Source organism: Podarcis raffonei, chromosome 1, assembly GCF_027172205.1.
Source record: "Podarcis raffonei isolate rPodRaf1 chromosome 1, rPodRaf1.pri, whole genome shotgun sequence".
NCBI classification, from domain to species: Eukaryota; Metazoa; Chordata; class Lepidosauria; order Squamata; family Lacertidae; genus Podarcis; species Podarcis raffonei.
The window spans coordinates 94,965,378-94,985,778 of record NC_070602.1 but is presented as its reverse complement, the minus strand read 5'-3'; the positions used below and the strand labels follow the sequence as shown (position 1 = coordinate 94,985,778).

Here is a 20,401-nt window from a genome sequence, read left to right as displayed (position 1 = left end):
TGTAGATAAGCTCAAGTTCTGGGCCAATGATGCACCTTCATGACATTGCCTTCACTAGCTTGGAAGTCTGTCTTTCTTGTTTGAATGTTTGTTTGCTATGATGATAGCAAAGCCTGATGCCCTTCCAGGGGTTAGGATAAATGTATATACAGTGCTACCTCGGGTTACATACGCTTCAGGTTACATGTGCTTCAGGTTACAGACTATGCTAACCCAGAAATAGTACCTCGGGCTAAGAACTTTGCTTCAGGATGAGAACAGAAATTGTGCTCCGGTGGCGTGGCAGCAGCAGGAGGCCCCATTAGCTAAAGTGGTGCTTCAGGTGAAGAACAGTTTCAGGTTAAGAATGGACCTCCGGAACGAATTAAGTTCTTAACCTGAGGTACCACTGTATCTTTAAAAGGGCAATATGTCATACATGGACGGAAATATGTACATTTGACCTGAAGCAGTGAGCTCAATTAATTTTTATAAATTGTTGTTATAAAACACAGTTCTTTTATATCAAATGATCATAGGTTGGACACAAAGTTCACACAGGCCAGTGGGAGCATCTCTTGAACAGAATTTCACTCATGGGATGGTAAAAGGAGGAAGTAGGATTTGGTTACTTCCCCTCCCAGTGTGGCCTTCTGCCCCACCTCCCACACTTTTGTGAAGGGTTCCTTAACCCTACAGTGAATTGGCAAGTGGAGATACAGTAAAAGTCACTCCTCACCTGCCTGCAGAACTCCTTTGCTAAATCAAGAACCTTCCATTAATGGAAGGAGCCTTTCCATCTACAGAGGTGGTCAGGCTCCAACCCATAGTATTTCATAAGGATGTGACGCAGGAATAGGTTTTATTAATCAGATCCCAATCTCCTCATAGATATTAAAGAAATTCATGGCTAATGCATTTATTAAGAGTGATTAACAACAAAAGCTATATAGAAGCTCCACACTGAAAAGAAATATAAGTCTGAATACCGGATGTGAGTACACAGGCAACCTGGGAACACCATGCTCTTCAGTCCCTTCTTGAGAGCTTCCTAAGAGCTTCCATTAGCCACTACTGAGAACAGGTTGATATAACAAATAGACTTTTAGACTGATATGTCAGGACTCTTCTATAAAATCAGCCCTCTCCCACCATATATTGAATCTATGTTTGACCATTATTAAATTAATATATATAATGTTAATACATGAGACTTACTTAAATCTTGTGGGGGAGCCAGTCTAATTCTTCACTTCTGTGCATGCTTATTTAGAACTGAGCTACCTTGGATTTAGGGTGGTGCAGGCAGTTCCCCTGCATAGGGCACCAAGCTATGAGAAGATCCATTTTGGGCACCAATTTTTGGCCTTGCTCAGGGTGCCATATTACCAAAGATTACCAAAGTCTGTTCCTGGACTGAGTCAGTTAATGCAGCGTAGCCCAGGATTAGGCTCTAAATCCATATCTAGAGGATTCGACAGAACTTCTAGATCATGCACTCACCAGGTCATAAGCGGTATATACTGTCCCAACACTTGGACACTATCACCCCTCTTGCTATGATGTTCTCCATAGTCATTGGGTTATGTATTCAGAGCATAAAAACCCTGAAAAATAAACACAGTTATTTTAATCTACATAACCTCACTGGGTCAGTGCCTGCTGTGGTTTCCTTTGGGCTGCAGCAAAACAGATGCATGACAGGGGTGCCAACTTGAATAAAATATTTTGGAGGGGGCAGGTAAGCCCCGCCCCACATAATTTATCACAAGACACAACACATGCACACCATTTGAATGGCATTGCCCATCAACTCGGGGGACAGACGGACGACTGGCTCCCTCAAATATTTTATTGTGGGGCCCGAAGGGACCTCGGCCCCTAGGAGTTGGTTCCTATGATGCATGATAATTGTACATTCATGCAAATTCCTACACGGAATAAACTTCATTTGTATTGTATTGGAAATTTGCTGTGTGTGGTGTCTCTCAAATATCCTTCAGAGTTTTCTTATTTTGAAGCTCATTTATATGCTCTCTTGGATTATTATGAAAAACGAGACAATGCCATTTAACAGCACATATGCTCAGAAGGAGTTATTTGTAGAAAATACGTCTAGCTTTTTAACAACTCCTACTGAAACATTTAAAAATCATTATTTTTGCTCTGGCAAACAGCTTTAATAACAGACGCCAACATAGTTTTTACAGTTCGAATGCTATAATTTTGCAAGCTTTGCCACCGACAGATTAAAATATTTGCGTACAGTTTGGCTACCTGTTTAGTGCTGTAGTGTAAACACATCGTTAGATATGAGGATTTGAATTGAACAGAAGAGCACTTCAGCAGGCCTGCTACATACAATCTGCCACATTCACATGTTAGTAGCAAATTGATCTCTATGGTTTAAAAAGCTATCATCTAAACGCAAGGTAAATGCCTTCTGATATGTCGGATAACCTCTAGGTCCCATTCGGCCCTCTCTCCCCCCTCCAGCCCATTACAATTGCTGTGCCCATGAAGATTGTTATTGAGCAGAGTGTACTCTGCTCTCCCCTTCAGCATTTCCATTACTGAGTTGTGTTAAGCAGGTAAAAGTGGGGAAACAATCACAAGTTAGAGCAAAAACAAGCTGGCAGAATGATGGACATTTGAGAAAAGAAGCCACTGGCTTATGATAGGGATGCAGGAGTGGGGGCTATTTAGCGCTCATTTATAGGTGAATCTCTCAAAGCCACACTTCCTGAAACAATATGCAGACCAAAACAGCTATCCTTCAAAATTAACACTGATCTGAATTTTGTGATGCAGTTGTCCAACCAACCAATGTTTACAAAATGCCTACTTTAGGGGGAAGTGTACATAAATATGAACATATTAGTGAAAGTAACATACACAAATGCATTAGGGAAATTGCTTCAAAAGTGTGTATGTAATAATAATAATAATAATAATAATAATAATAATAATAATAATTTATACCCCACCCATCTGGCTGAGTTTCCCCAGCCACTCTGGGTGGCTCCCAATTGAGTGTTAAAAACAATACAGCATTAAATATTAAAAACTTCCCTAAACAGGGCTGCCTTCAGATGTCTTTTAAAAATAGGATAGCTGCTTATTTCCTTGACATCTTATGGGAGGTTGTTCCACAGCGCGGGAGCCACCACTGAGAAGGCCCTCTGTCTGGTTCCCTGTAACTTCACTTCTCACAATGAGGGAAGCGCCAGAAGGCCCTCAGCACTGGATCTCAGTATCCAGGCTGAATGATGGGGGTGGAGACGCTCCTTCAGATAATCAAGACTGCATACAAAAATGTGATTATTAGGAAAAAACACACTAAGATGCTGATGAATTTTCATGATGAATATTTAAAACACACACACAAATTGCTGCAGTAATGTGGAGAATTGAATTAAAGATCAGAAAAATGAGAAACTGAATTAACCAAAACGGACAGATCCCTCCATCTCCAGTGCTAAGCATCTCTTTAATCTTGACGTCTAGAGTCTCTTCCACCCATCTCTCAGAGTTCTAAAGCAGGACTTGCATGACTAGGTTCTTTACAGAAGGGATGGAGAATGTTTGGCCCTCCAGATTTGTTGTACCACAATTCCCATCATTCCTCATTGTACATGCTGGCTGGGGAGTTCAATAACATTTGGAGGGCCAAAGCTCAGCCATTCCTACTTCAGAGCTTTTAAATTACAGCCCTGGGTCTCTTCCCTTGTAGGAACTAACTCTTTGTTTCTGAGTATTGCATGCATTTTAATACATCACAGAAAAAAAAGAATGGCCAGTCACCCAGAATATTGCTCTTATTAGCCAGTACCGCATACATGCTATGATATGTGTCACCCTGCCACTTATTACATCTAGTGATAACTAAGATAAATGTTGGCACTCGCTGACCAGAAGCAAGTTAATTCTGGCATCTTGTCCAAAATGTATGTCTGATGGTGCTTGAGCAGTAAAAGGAAGAAATATCTGTATAGGATATCGGCATATAAGTAGACATTCTAAGAGGTATGAAATAAATTCAGACAATAACCGACTCATCAGACACTGCACTAATGAATAATTGCTTAGCATGTAGCATAATGACGGCAATATTGAACCTTGTGGATTTGTTAGGTGGCTGAGCTGAGCGCATCACTTCAGTGGAGCTCTGGTGCATTAGTCTGATGTAGGTGGAAAGGAATTAAGACCTTCTCCAGGGCATCCTAAAGGCAAGGCACCTGTGTTTGCTCCTAATGTCAGGTACAAACCTTTGTAAGTGGAAGCATTCCAAATATCAGTCACCAAGAGCAAGACAGACTTGCCCATTTCCCACTCCACATGCCTACAGCGCAACCATGCTTATCTGTAGTATCCAGGTGCCTACTCACAAATCAATTTAGATGAATGATCTGCTAAATTTCCTTTGCTTTCTTCTCCATCACTGACATGCTTAGTTATAGCACCCCACAGAGTATAATTTTTGGATAACAGAAGAACTATTAAAATGATATTATATTCGAAACCATTTATGAAATAATTGAGTCAATTGTGAATTAAATTATTGTCAGTTGGATAAAATCAACCGCCCATCTATATTATATCCTTATTAAGAGCACACGAATGGTTGCAGCAATCTTGACTGCTGGTTGGAGTCTGCTAGAGAGACAACATGCATTCCATAAATACACCATAGGTGAACTAGTTTAGCTGTTTGTCCTAGTAAGACCCTAAGCTGGTTCACCCCACAGCTGTCAGTTAGCTCAGATCCTAAAAAGGTGCATTATATAAAATATGTTTTCCATGCTGACACAAATGGATTTTTGGTGGGAGGATAAAACATTTCAACATTGCAAATATATATATATGTGTCATTCATTCCTTTAGCTAGTTATTAAATCTGACTCAAATTCTAAGGAGTATTCCATAACTTTGCTGTAACTAAGCATTTAAATCAATCATTTATATTCTTGAAAGCTAGAAGAAAGTCAAAACCAACTTATATATATATGAAATGGATTCTGTTTCAAAGCTGTTCTTTTTGCCAAGAGGGCATCTTAGAGCCTAAAGTTGTCCCAGTTTGTACAAGTGTCTGTTTACATAATCTGAAACACTATTTTGATTCTGTGTACTTAACCTAAACAGGTCCAACTACATCCCACCGTTCCAAAGTTTGAAGTCTTAAAAGTTAATAAAATGGGAACAGTCTGTCCAAACTTTCTGAAAGCTGCATGAATTATCTACATGTTGGAGATGATAGACAGCCACATTTCAGACAGATGCATTGCAAAATGTCTAACATGTAGTAGTTAAAGGATTTCCTTGTGCGGGCAAAATTTGGCTGTTTATAAAGGTGACTATAGACTTGTTTGTGGTTGGAGCGCCTTTGTGTGTGCGCACATTAGAGAGGCTGTTGAGGTTATGAGAAATTGCTGGAGAGAAGACTGTAACTACCTTAATATGGCATGCAATTTTTTTCAGGCAACAATATACTTCATAAAATGGAGATGTTGCTCTAACAAGCCAGAATAAAATGACCAAGTAGGTGTTTGTATCATTTTGACAGGGATTATTTTGTGGATAATAACAGACAAAAATACAATCCCACAATATCCTAAACAGGGGCGGAGGAAAGGGGGTGCGGTGGGGGTGGTGCACCCTGGGTGTCACCACTGAAGGGGGTGACAAAATGCCGGGTGGCACTTACCGTGGGGCCTGCAGCGCACCCCAGTCATGCATCTCTCCTGGGAGTGATGCCTTGGGCACCCGCAGGTTCCACGCTGGCCCAAACAGTCTGCCTGCCACCTGCCCCTCAGCGGAGTTTGTAACCCGAGGTGTTTGTAACCCAAGGTAACACTGTACTACTAAAGTATGCAATTATTGTAAATCACTGAAGTGTCAGTCAGTGAGGAATTTAGGGGCCCTCCCAGATGCATATACAGTGGTACCTCGGGTTACAAACGCTTCAGGTTACAGACTCCACTAACCCAGAAATAGTACTTTGAGTTAAGAACTTTGCTTCAGGATGAGAACACAAATCACGCGATGGCAGCGCAGCAGCAGTGGTAGGCTCCATTAGCTAAAGTGGTACTTCAGGTTAAGAACAGTTTCAGGTTAAGAACGGACCTCCAGAATGAATTAAGTTCTTAACCTGAGGTACCACTGTACAGTGGTACTGTACTTGACCACCTTAGCTACAAATTCTGCAAACTTCCTGCTAGCTGTTTATTATTCATTTACTGTATATGTAGCAAATTTAGCACACACAGTCCTTGGCTGTGTGTTTCATTAATCTTGAAAATTAGTGCTATGGATTCACTAAACAAAAAATAATAATAAAAAAATCCAATTTTAGAATCAGGAAAATGGAAAGTTAAGTGATGTTGATTTTCCCAGCTGGACAATCTTTCTAAGTCGGGGAGGCAAAAAATAAGAAATAGAAACGGAAAACAAGTAATCAGCTTTTAATAAACATGTTCTTTCATTGAGATATATAGGTATGGAACAACAAATTGTTTCAGTAACTTTTGTTTCCAAGATACATTTAGGTGGATGGTGTCAGACAAGGGTTTAGGAAACTGAGCTCAACTTTTTCCATAGATATGCTTGGGTCTTGGGATACTGGCTTGGGGCTTGACTAAATTCCTGATTATTGCAAGGATATCTGTGGATTAGATTATGCCTAACTGCTCAGTATTCAAGTGCTAAATAATGATTACACAGATATCATTGGTTCAATAGGCACTGAGTATTCAGCAAGTTTGAAAACATCTGACCAGACCAGACCTGCTTCACTTTCGTAGGCTCTTCAGATGCTGTTGGACTACAACACCCAACATCGCAGCCTTTGGCTGTGCTTTTTGGGCCCGATGGGAGTTGGAACTCATCAACATCTGGGGGCCACCTTAGATTCTAAGGCATGAATATGACCTTTAGAAAACATATAGGACTTTTATTCTCAAAATAGATTTTGCTTTCAGTGAGCCCTATAGTGCACATTTCAAATTAAATTAACTCATGCACATCAGCAGAGTCTCTGTTGCTCCCCCCCCCACCACCAAAGTGGAGACATACCTGGACACAGAATCATAGTCTATTTATTTGAAAGAAACTCTGGACTCAGAGAAAGTCAGGTGTTGATATTAATGGATCTCACTTAGTCATGGTCATTCATTTTAATGGGTCTACTCTGAGTAAAGCTTAGTTGGCTACCACCCTGTTTTCTACTTGTATTGTAAACGTTGGACCCCACCACCCCTCTTTCTCTGTGCAAAAACTATTCCACCTTGCAAAACAATATTTCTATCGACATCAGATGAGAAAAAGCATAAAGAGCCAGCAATGCCGTTGGCACTGTGCAATTCTGTATAAATGGATGGCAGTCGGAAACAAAACCTTTCCCTTTCTCAGAAAGGCTACTGGATTGCCGATGAGTCCCCCTGCTTGGAATATTACATTTCAGAGAGGAGATCAAGGGGCTGATTTGTAACTTAGCCAGTTTGCACGAGCGCGTGCGTTTGTGCGTGTCCGCAGAAGTCACACGCCGAAGCATAATAACTTAACAGTTGATGCTCAAGGCAAATCTCCCCTCTCTCCTCTCCCGCCCGCTCCTCTTCCCCACCTTTTCCTTTCGTTCCCCATCAAAGAGCTCGATCCACCCTCGGAGCGAACGCCCTGCCCTGCCCTGCCTGCTACCCCAAGGTGACGGATTGAGCCGCGCGATTGGAGGCGGCATTCTTCTTCAGAAGTCGTGCAAAAACCGGGAAGTGAGAAAGGCGGAGGGGTAGGGGAAAGAGGCGCGCTGTACAGCAGCCAGGTAGGTAGGCAGCAGCAGCAGCAGCAGCGTCCCCTATGCCCGGGATTCCGAATGGTCCGCTCCAGCTGAGGAGGGAAAGCGAATGTGCCGTCTGAGGGAGCCGCGCTGTGCTCCTTTCCCCCCTGCGTTCTCGCTGTGGCGCCGGGCTGCGGGATCCAGCTGCTGCTGCTGCGAGGGAAAGAGAGGGCGAGCGGGGGAGAAGGCGAGCGCGCGCGCGCCCTGGGCTGCCGTTCTCCTCCCTTCTTCCACCTGCCCTTAGGGAAGCACTTCGGACTCTGGGACCACCGGTGCCACAGCCACTCGCCGCTGCCACTGGACCTCCTCCTGCTGCTGCTTTTGGGGGGGGGCACACTGTAGGAATGCCCGACAGTGCCGGTGAGGGGAGCCAACCCGCGTCCCAGGTGGCTGCCGCTTTGGGGCTGCCGCGCGCTCATTAGCCGCGCCCCCCCCGCGCCCTGGGTTTGGAGCTGGCCGCTCCGGTCCTCTTTTTGGGGGCGCGCTTTTTCTCTCTCGGTTCCCTCAGTTCGGCTTGGGCTTGAGGGGGTTGGAATTGACGAGGCAGGCGGCTGCTTCCCGCGCTGCCCGGTGGGGGTTTCTCCGCCGCGTCCCTCCGCCGGCTTTCTTTCTTTCTTCTTCTTCTTCTTCTTCTCCTTCATCTTCCGCGTCATCTGCTGCTTCGCTCGGGCCGCGGGAAGAGAGCGGGCAGCTTTTGTCATGCCAGCGGGGCCGAGGGAAGCGGCTCTCGGACTGCAGGACCAGTGAGAGGAAGTGCCCGCGTGTGTCTCCCCCCCCCCACTCCTCCCCGACCATGACAGCCATGAAGGAGCAGCAGCAGGCGCCGCCGAACCCGGGCAGCCGGGGGAGCCAGGCTGCCCAGCAAGACCAGGTAGGACTTGGCAGCAACTCCGCCGCCTCAGCCCGGGCGGGTGTGTGTGTGGGGGTGTGTGTGTGTGTGTGCTTTCCGGGGAGGGGGCTTTCGTCCACCATTTCCTGCCCATTGAGGACTAGCATGGCAGCCCAAGTTGTGGCAAATAATTGGGGGGAGGAAGAAGAAACAGAAATGAGAGTCTGCTTTGGCGCGCGAGCATCAGCATCCAGGAAGGCACAATATGGGGCCAGGTGCTGTTGCTTCTGCTGCCGCCTCTTTCCCTGGAAAAGAAGACTTTCCCACTTGGCGGAGACTGTTGCTTATGCGTGCGGAAAGGATCCTTTCAGCCAGGCTGCAAGTGATGTGTGTGGGGGGTGGGGGATTGGCGGGCAATGGCTGGGGGAAGGAGGTGAGGTGGGTGGGGTGGGAAAGGGAGCCATGGCCTGAGAGGGGAGGAAGGGAACCTGCGTGCATCTCCCTCTTTGGCAGGCAAAGTACTAAAGGGAGCCCTGCTTTTAGATGCATCTAATAACAGTACAACCCACTGACCTTTATGGGGCAGAGAAGATTTGGTGGGGGAGGGGAGGGGGCAGTCAAAGGGAAACAGAAGGCTTTTGGCTTCTATGGCGAGAAGGGAAAAGATGCAGAGGTCTGAACACAAGCGTCCAGTGTTGTGCTCCTCTTTGGAAAAGACTATCGGATGAAGTAATAGGTGTGTGCAAGAGAGAGATGATATGGCTGTACAGGTGCAGAGGGGAGGAGAAGGCACAGCACTAGGAAATTCAGGGAGATGAGGAAGAATGCAGACCATCATATTCAGAGCCTTCTGTTGTCATCCTAAGGAATGTTTGCTGTTCTCCCTTGGTTTTCTGTCTTTGGTTGTGGGCTTCTTTTTCTCTGCAAGTTGCACTAAACAAAGACAGCAAATAGAAAATGTGCAGGCTTTTTATAGATGCGTTGTGTTTACATCAATTAATGGCCCTCAGAAGAGGCTGCCAGCTATCAGGTCACTGGTTAATAGTGGCATTCTAGAGAGGAGAAAAGGCTGGCTGGTGTTACCAGAGATGGTGCTGTGCGCTCAGTATAGACACAAGGAATCTGTGAAATTCTCCCTGCTTGTCAGTTACTCTGTTGCCAGAAGCAGGGATGAAAGGAGTGAAATAAACTGGTGTGTGTAGAGAGAGATCTGGGAGTGAGATGCAGAAACTTGTGCCAGCCCAAAACCCGCAACAAGAAACAGAAGGAAAATGTTATTGATTCTCTAGAGCTCCGTTTGGAGTTTTCATCATTGCTGCTTGTCCTTTGCTCCCGGTTAACACTTGCAAAAGTATTCACTGCCATGCTACAGAGATACTGTAGTGGTATTTTTATTATTTTTTTTACTAAACAAAGCAATTACAAAGTATTCAGTTGTCAAAACTGTACTTCATATCATGACTTCTAACTTATACATATTTATCTCTCCCCCCCTTTTTTCTGGGACGCTTCATGTTTATATTAGTAAATCTTACTGCCTGGAGCACTAAGATATCTCTACCATTTTTAAGGTGGAAAGGAGCAATTTGGAGCAATTTGCTTCTGAACTGTAAAGTGTGGTCAAGATGGGAATGTCTGTTTACAGATATATCCTTTCAGTATTCACATATCTTAGGTTTCATTACAGTAAGCAGCTGTATCTTACAGTAGCTCACGAATCACAGAAACTGTTTCATTAGCTGTCAATTTTCCTGCGAGTTCTCCATGCACCCCCCACTTCTTTTCATTAACCCGTGACACTACCTTGAAAGGCATTGCAGAGTTTGAGAAAGCGGGAGGAAGAGGGGAGCTAAGCAGAACATATTGGAGATTGACATAGGCACATCTGCTCTAAGCCATGTATGGCTAATAATGACAAGCACAATGAATGTTTTTCACAAAACATATTACAACTTGCAATAAGATTTTCCCCCATTGCCTTTGTGAAAATTATTGGACAAGATTTATATCTCTCTGTCTCTCTCTATAACATTTATTACATATTCAGTATGCTGTATGATGTCAATTTTCTCAGTAGAAGATCTTGCACTGACTACCTATTTCGTTTCTTTTCTGAATTATTCACAAAAAGGTAATGCCCAAGTTAGATTTTTAAGTGTGGCCCTCCATCTCAAATTACATGGCATTGTTTTCTGAAACACTAAACTTAATTAGTAAGTTGCAGCTTTGTTGTGAGAAGTCTTTTAATGTTCTGAGTAAAATCAATTCATTAATTAAACTTGTTTGGGAGAGGGTGATTGGGTTATTTCAGTCAGTACTTAATGCTTATGTGGAGGACAGATTCATGTGGCTTTTTGAAATTTTACAGAGTTCTGTATTGAATAAAATATTACTACTTTTGTTCCTTGTAATTAATTTAATTGGGTTTGCAGCCTGTCCTGCTAAAATCTCATCTTACTCACTACTGTCCTTGCATTGCTATGTTGGTCACACTTCCATTTTTCAAGCTAAGCAGCTGTCGCTTTTGCCTAGGCCATGCAGTGACTAATGCCTAGCTGTGGCAGCATTCGGACACAGGTGTCTCAATGCAATGTGAAGGGCTGTAGTTCATAGTACAGCATTTGCAAAAGGTCCAAGCTTCAATCTCTGGTTGGGCTGGAGGAGGGACTCCTGCTTGAATCCCTGGAGAACCACTGCTGGTGAGTGTCAGATAAGATAGAACAATTGTCTGACTTGGTATAAGGCAGCTTCCTATGTATAACATGCATATAACTTTCAGCTTCTGCAGATCAGTAAACACTCACAACTTGATTCCAGTTACTATTTTGCTGGTAAATCCATATACAATGGTACCTCAGGTTACAGACGCTTCAGGTTACAGACTCCGCTAACCAAGAAATAGTACCTCGGGTTAAGAACTTTGCTTCAGGATGAGAACAGAAATCGCATGGCAGCGGTGGCAGTGGGAGGCCCCATTAGCTAAAGTAGTACCTCATGTTAAGAACAGTTTCAGGTTAAGAACGGATCTCCGGAACGAATTAAGTTCTTAACCCGAGGTACCACTGTATAAACATAAAAACAGCATTACTGCTATTGCTTTCTTCTGTATTAGATAGAAATAGGGAGGAAAAACAGTATTCACACTGAAATAACCTGCCTAGTTGGTGATATTATTCAGAAAGGTGAAATCGCAAGCAGAACAGTTGAGTTCCTCAAAGGAGTATCTCCCAGGGCTTTGTAGGAGCCAACTCCCTTTGCTCTTCCAATAAAATATTTGAGGGAGCTGCCACCCCAGTAGATGGGCATTGTCATTAAAATACTGTGTGCACGCCATGTCATGTGACTGATTATGCAGAGTGGGGTTCACCAGCTCCCCCAATATTTTATTCAAGTTGGTACCCCTGCAGGGCTGGGTTAAATATCAGCTGTGATTTAAAGTAAATAAATGCAAAATGTAAAGTCCATCACTTTTTATTCCCATAAAATATATATGCTGATGGAAGTCAGATGTTAGACCTGTGCTAGATAACTAACTGAACATATAAAGTCAGTATGTTGTTTCATTAACAAAAAGCTTATTTAGGGCCAAGCTAGACATAGAATCTTAGAATTGTAGAGTTGGAAAGGACCATGATTTTCATCTAGTCCAAACCCCTGCAATGCTGGAATCTTTTGCCCAAGGTGGGATTCAAACCCATAACCCTGTGATCAAGAGTCTCATGCTCTACCAACTGAACTTTTCCAGCAGCCAGAGATCCGTGATGAGGATCTTCACTGCTACTTTAAAGAGCAGAAAATTATGCTGTGAAAGCAGGTGCTTTTCCAACACCATTTCCATCATTTAAATTGTGCTTTCTCACTCACCAAAGCTGTTGAAGCTACCATTAACTATGCAGGGAAAAACATAAGGTATGTTTCCCCCTGTGAAAGTAATGGCAGCACACTTTAGACTAGGAAAATGGTTAGGCAAGAGAGGTTTAAACACCCATTCCCCATTGCTCTCCAAAGTATCCAAATAGAACTTCTTGCTCTTGACATATTTGGAAAACAATAGTTTACACATCTCATGGAAAGTATAGACAAGAACAACTAAAACGATTAAATGACTCAAACACCCAAGTGTAAAGTGATTTGAGATTTTACTTGGGAGCAGGGAAGATGACTAGGGTTTAGTTAGAAACTTGTAGTGATTCATATGATTATCAATGGTAGAGAGAAACTTTCTTGCTCTCACTGGAGCATGAGAACATGGAATCACTTAGGTACAAATGATTAGATGTCACAGAAATTATTGGATGTGACAGAAGGAGTTATGTGATTACGTCTCCTGAAAAGAAAAATACAGGCAATATTATTGATTGTATCAGTGGAGTGGGCAGTTTGGATCAGGGCAATGGCACTGGGATTGGTTTAATCTTCCTATACACCATTTTCTTGGTTCAATCCCAAATACTACTTGTTTCCCCTTGCAGCTTGATCCACCAAGTTAGATTTTAGGTTCTCCCTTTTGCATTTGAATTTCACCCCAGGGCTCAAGAAAATTTCTTGGTTTTATTTAGACATGTGACACAATCCTTCCCCAGGTAGTTCCAGTTTCCATATATTTGGGGTTCACAAAATGACTCTCCTCTCTCATACCACGCCAGGCCATTACAGAAGATGAGGTATGTGCACACTTCCTATCTAGTAAACTCCTTCTGCTCAGAGTGATAGTGGGATAAGTGGAGTTGGTGAAGAAGAAGGATGTGCACACTCATGCCCCCTTTTCCTGAAATGGCACAGACAGATGTGCTCGCAGGCAGGGTAGTTGGCAAAACTGGCATCTGTTTTGTTCTCTAAATATCCCTTCACATGTCAATGCTATAAGCATGTGTGGAATAACTACTCACATATATTTTCTTCAAAATCCAAGTTTGCTATGACCACGAAGAACAGAGAGGCAAAACTATAGAATCCCAGCAGGGATTTATCCTTTCATCTGTTAAGAATATAAGAAAATGAAAAAAAAATCATAGGCAAAAAATCACAAACTGTTGAGGCTCCTGAAATATACTTGCAGGTCACTGTCAAACTCAGCTGTTTGTTTTTAGCCATCTGCAGATGTGGCTCAAACGAATGCAAGATTTTCTGAAAAACCATAAGAGCAGGAAAGCATGGCTATTGTCCTCTCTTCTCCCCCACCCTCAAATGAAAGCTGAGGTTCCTAGGATACCACATTCCATGCCAGATTTAAGACTAAAAAGATACAGAGAATGCATGTAGAGGTGTGTGTGTAAGACAGAAATGCTGAAAATTGAAGAAAACGCCAGTTTTCTGTCCCCCCAATACACCTACACTTTGGCAATACATCCCAGATGTCACAATAATATTTCACATACACAAAAAGTCAGCTCATCCTGTTTTACATCTCCGACTTTAGCTGAATTCTTTTAAAAAAACTATAAAATACCTAAATGCTTCTTTCTGAACCTAAATTAACCTTCCTTGAATCTGCTTGAAGAATTCATCAAATGGCATTTATTCGCCTCTCACTTGTAGCAACTTTCCACAATATATCAAACAATAGCCCCTAATGAGCATAAGAGAAACCACAGCCATTCAACATAATGTACCCATGTGGGGTGCTAGTTGATGAATGCTTCTATTTTGCCACAGATGAGAATACTCACATAATCCCTACAGGTATGAACACAGTGAGAGACTAGTTTGTTTACAAAAAAGCAGTTAAGCGGTACCATCTTGTAGAGGTTATTGCTGTTTATGCAAACTATCTGAAGATTGAAAATAAACAAGCATTCAGTTCATTGATACGAGTAATCTATTCTAATGGATCCTAACTATAATATCAAATTTGCATACATTTAATACATATTTTAGGCAGATTTGCATAGCATGTGAAATATACCTTGTATGTTCTTCGGGCACAGGATTCATTCATAACTCAAGGCTTTCATTCTCTTTCTCCCTTTCTCTTTCTCTCTCTCTCTCTATCTCCCTCCCTCCACACACACACAGTAATTTGTTGTTTACAAATATCATAATTTTTGATTTCTGTTTTACAATTCTATCCTGTCTTTCTTTCTTCATGGAACCAATAGAGGCATGTGCAAACAACAAATTTCTGTCTGTCTTTCTATAGGAGGAATTCAGTGTAGTGCTAAGCACATAGCTCTATCAGCACATTTCTGCTTGCCTGATGGAATTATTTGCCCTCTCCTCCCTCCCATATGCTGTTTTAGGGATTCTCCCAAACTCTCCACCGTGCTTATACTAGCAGAAGTCTTTGCATGGGCTTCCTCTGAGAAGGCTTGTTAGTTGAATCCTGCCTACTGGATGAGGGTTCTCTCCTATGCCCCAATACTTTGTGGTAGTTTCACACTAAAATGATACCCAGCTTGTTATTACCTTCATGCACTCATAGTCAAGAGCCTCATAATCAGTCCCACTGCCGATGTGCTTGCTATTCAAGTGAATAATTTACTAGGTTTAAATGCACTGGATAGCCTGAATATGTCATCAGGCTTCATCAAGTCTGCAACTTCCATGGTTCCAGAGGCATAATGCCATCCCATGACACTCATAATAATTGCTCTTGCACGCAGGCCCAAAGGGGCAGGTAGGATAAACCACATGAACAAAAACCTCATGTCAGAGAACTTACTCCTACAAAATAATTGCATGCAATGAACCAAAAATCTTTTGACAGTGTTCAGAACTTTAGATAACCTTTTCTACTTTGTTCAAGAATTCTTTCACAACTGAATCAAAATAAATTACGTAAGAACCCCATTTCTATGGGACTTATGGGATGAAGAATTCCAGTGTTCAGATAAGTATTCAGTTTGACACCAGTACAACTTCACAACCTGTGACAACCTACCAAGACTGTTTGGATTAGTACAACTAAACTAAGACTTCTCACCAACAGCTACCATTGTGGGATGATATCAACTGGTATTAAGCAAAACTATTCAACACAGAATATGCATAAATAAGTAGAGAACTAGGTGAGGATATCATAGGGGCAGATCTAGAATGTGTTACTATATTCTATATCATATAGAATAATGGGAGGGAGGAGAGGGCAAATAATTCCTCTCACTCTCTGCTGTCACAGTTATAACTAAGTTGAAAGGTTTCTGGTTGGCTCTAAGGTTTCTGGTTGTGGTGGCACCCTTGTTGACTTCTCTTTTCTGCCACAAATTTCATAGCAGTAGCAGTCATCCCACTGGTGCCCATTCTCCAGGCAGCTGGAAGCCGGAGCTTTATTTCCCATTAACCTTAATGCTGTGTTTTTACAGCTGTGCATTGAGTTGTGGTTGGATAGGTTTGCGTGACAAAGATTTAAATCCATTCATAAACCATTTCTCAGTCACAATCCAAGGGCATTTCAAAATACATTCACAACAAGTTACACTGGTTTAAATCCAGAGTAACACTTCTACAAATGGAAGGGGATATGAACCAGCAAACACTCCTGCACATTGAAGCAGAAGGGCATGCAATTTCTGTCAATCTCCCCCTCCCCTACAGACTCTTGCACTGTTCTGGAGGAGCTTCCAATCCTTTAGAACACATTTTCAGGTGGGTATGTGGGCTTTTTGGGGGGCAAAAAATCCCTTTCCCCCTTAAATAAATACAAACATAAAAAGAGCTCTGCTAGATCTAAATTTGAATCTTAACCTTAATTATGATCTTCGCTTTGAACCCCCCCCATGTTCATCAATATACCAACACTTTATATTGTTTCATTAGTAACCTAAGAGGAAAAATAACTATTACTTAATCTAAGCACAACCACAAGGGCTCCTGATTAGGTGTTTGGCTATGTGTGTTGATTGTTATGTTAACTCTGTTCTATCTTGTTTCCCCTTTGTTATTGTTTTAGTTTAAACCAATTCACAAACCAAGACCATTGACTACTAATAATGAACCATGTGTCATAGACATTGCTGCAAAATTATTGTGCTATTTTTGTGATATACAAATGACATGTGAAAACTTTTTCTATTTTTTCTACCGTTTAATATCCCTTACCTACCCCAATGATCCTCATTTATAAAACTCAATAAAAAGTTTTTCAAAAAGAAAAAGAGCTCTGGTAGATTCAACCAGAGGCCTATTTATATAATACAAATAATCTATTAAATGCTCCCTGCAAACATGCACACAAAAATCAGAAAAATATTAATCTTATTTAATAAGATTGTATCTAATAACTTTTTTTGTATTATTCACTAGCAATTAATCTTGAGCTGCTTGGTAACACAGAAACTTGACATTTTATAATATGTACTTGATGTTGAGGGTTGTTGTTGCTGCTGCTGCTGCTGTTTGCTTCTTAGCAAGCCTGCATGACTGAATACTGCATGTACCACTTTGCCTGATTCAATACCTTCGCTACTGTGTGTAACAATTCAGCTTGGTTAACAATTGCCTTAGGAACTGTTTCTATGTGGTTGGCTTGATTCTATTTTATATTTGCATATGCTTGAAACAAGAAGCAATATTCCAGTACATAAGCAAAACTGTATTTGCATTCCTCCTTCCCACCCGCTGTATTTTCTATCTTACTGGATATTTCACTAGTAATATTACTCAGCTTTATATAAAATATTGGTTTTTTAAAAAAATAGATAGTAATTTGTGATACAGTGGTACCTCGGGTTACATACGCTTAGGGTTACATACGCTTCAGGTTACAGACACCGCTAACCCAGAAATATTACCCCGGGTTAAGAACTTTGTTTCAGGATGAGAACAGAAATCGTGCTCCGGCGGCTTGGCGGCAGCAGGTTTAGAACAGTTTCAGGTTAAGATCAGACCTCCGGAACGAATTAAGTATTTAAGCCGAGGTACCACTGTATAGTCATAGGTTGTGAAAATAAATAATAGTAGACAAAACATTTTTATTTAGGACAAATCCTGATATTGTGGTTACATTGCCTACCAAAGGTGAATTTCTGTTCTAGAAACCTAAATGTTAAAACTTTGTATTTCTTAATTCAAGTCTATGAATTACAGCTTACTAGGACTTTTAAATATGTGAGCAAGTTCTTCCATTAATCGTGTTACTACAAGAATAGAAGTAGATCCAGCAGCTTTAAAGAACTGGAATGAAATATTAAAAACATTCATAGATCAAATGAATGTTTTAATAGCTCCTTCTGCCATAAATCATGTATTTCTTGACAAATGACTGTATACTTTCAGACACATTTTAGAGTCTTAAAAGTTTAAAAGTTAATGGGTAACAGCATAAAAAAGCATAGGTTGTCAAAAAGCAATGAGGATTCAAAGGTCACCTGGGTCATCTAGTTTAATATCTCCAGAGTTCAGTGGTAGAGCATCGGCTTGGAATGCAGGAGATCCAAGATTCCACCTGCAGCATCTCCAGGTAGGGCAGGGAGAAGCTCATTTCTGAAATTTTGGGAGAACTGCTTCTGGTCACATTAGTCAGTACTAAGCTGAGCTAGATGGACCTATGGTCTAACTTCGTATATGGGTATGAGGGACGCGGGTGGTGCTGTGGTCTAAACCACTGAGCCTCTTGGGCTTGCTGATTGGAAAGTCGGCGGTCCGAATCCCCGCAACGGGGTGAGCTCCCGTTGCTCTGTCCCAGCTCCTGCCAACCTAGCAGTTCGAAAGCACATCAGTGCAAGTAGATAAATAGCTACCGTTGTGGCAGGAATGTAAATGGTGTTTCTGTGCACTCTGGCACTCGTCATGGTCCTGCGTGCTCCAGTAGCGGTTTAGTCATGCTGGCCACATGACCCGGAAAACTGTGGACAAATGCCGGCTCCCTTGGCCTGAAAGTGAGATGAGCCTGCAACCCCATAGTTGCCTTTGACTGGACTTAACTGTCCAGCAGTCCTTTACCTTTACCTTTTACCTATATCGGTAGGATTCATCATGGATGTTGCATAAATATTCTACCTTTTCCCTCTGCAATATGGCTACTAACTATTGGTTTGGCTTCTCATCACAGCCCTTTTCTGGCAAAAGATACACCCCACTAATTTCTATAAAACAAACGAGGCAAAAAAAATATATTTCCTTATATACTTTAGAGCTTATATCTGGATGCCTGTGGGTGGTTCAGAGATTTTTGTCTAACTTTATGTGTGCTTGATGATTCGGTGCAACGTGTCTAAGGATGTGTGGCAGACGTTGCTGATGTACAAGGTGAAAATATTTTATACTGATAAAGGATGGCATCCAACGAATATCTGCTGACAGAAAGCATCTGTCATAGGAATGGGGGAGCGAGACAATTTTTACTGATTATCCCCATGCATTTCCCTTGTATTCCCCCTAATTTGCCTCCCTAATTTGAGGGTAAGAAGGAATCACTGAAAATTCTCTCCCTCTCTAATTCCACTGACAGATTCATTCCATTAGTGGAACACACACCACTGGCTATCACTCCCCAAATAGTGATATGGAGAATTGAAGTAGTATCTCAAAGCTATGTACAGCTTGCTTGTGTATATTGTTGTTGACAAACAAGTGTATTGAAAGTCCTAATTCTTCTTATTCTCCATTCACAAAAATCACCCCTTGCCTGATTTTGTATAACTCAGATCTCAGACAAAACCATGTACAGTATCATAATATATGCTGGGTATTATGAAAAATTACTACTGTGTAGTAGGCGATGATTCTTCACACCTTCAAGCTAAAGGTGGTAGTGGTGAATATCTCAATAATGACTAACAGAAGAGGATATGCTGATAAGTTAGCAGAGAAGCGGGTGGATAGCTTACCAGTTAGTATTTGTGCCTGGTAAAGCATTTATGGTACCATGTTGTCCTTGTTCCAGATTTATGCAACATAGGTAGAAACTTTCACAAAATGTGCAAATAATATTTTTGCAGTGGCAAACCTAGTTTTTATTAAAGCTACGATATTCAGGATGAATTTATTAATTTTTGTGCTTTTGATACTTGGTTGGTTTGCGGTGCCTTTTTGGGCTTTGGTCCTTGACCACGACTGTTTGACCCTTCATTTACCTACAATTGCCTTCTTTCTCCCAAAAGAAAATTTCAACCCAACTTGCCTAGTCAAAATGCAAAGGAAATAATCTCATTCTTTTGCTTCCAGCAAATTGGTTTCTGTTCCTCTGACAATGCTATGCAGAAAGACTCTGCAGAATGAAAGAATCTGTGTGTGTGTGTGTGTGTGTTTGTGTGTGTGTGTGTGTGTGTGTGAGAGAGAGAGAGAGAGAGAGAGAGAGAGAGAGAGAGAAACAGACAGACAGACAGACAGACTGTGATGGAGGGGAATCATAAAAGGGGCACTGCATCTCTTTCTTCAGGTTAAATATAAACAATACCAATTAACAATGAGCATGTGGTTAACATAATGCATTTTCTTCATAATTTCCACATTAAAACGAGTTAATCTAAAATGCTAGTTTGCTCTTTAAATAATGATAATCCTTCACATTGAGCTAGGGATGATTCTGAAAATGAATGCAATGTCAATATATTTTGATTCCATTGTGCTTCCTTCTTTGCTTCCCACCGCATTCTCATTCACTATTTCTCTCAGTTCCCGTGATAAAATATTTAACTAAAGTTAAATTAGTTCTGCTTGCCATCTACTTTATCTGATATTTAATTTACTAAACAAGAGTATTCCAGTTCTAACCAACTCTTACAAGAAAAATAGAAAAGGAAACGGTATGCTATTCATACCTTAATTCAATAGCTATCAACATCACTATTATGAACATTAAATATTAGAATATATTCTAGAATTTG

General features: G+C 41.6%; 1 protein-coding gene across 2 annotated transcripts in view; it reads left to right on the top strand.

Annotated features, from left to right (window-relative positions):
• DPP10 (dipeptidyl peptidase like 10) overlaps positions 1-20,401 on the top strand; it is a 512,130-nt gene that overhangs the window by 278,576 nt on the left and 213,153 nt on the right. The window contains exon 1 of one of the 2 annotated variants that reach the window (XM_053405066.1): positions 8,188-8,678. The exons of the other annotated variant lie outside the window; for it this stretch is intronic. Coding sequence (XP_053261041.1) covers positions 8,601-8,678 — 78 coding nt within the window. The 5' untranslated portion in view covers positions 8,188-8,600. Of the gene's footprint in view, positions 1-8,187; positions 8,679-20,401 lie in introns of those variants that run through there. 2 annotated transcript variants of the gene reach the window in all.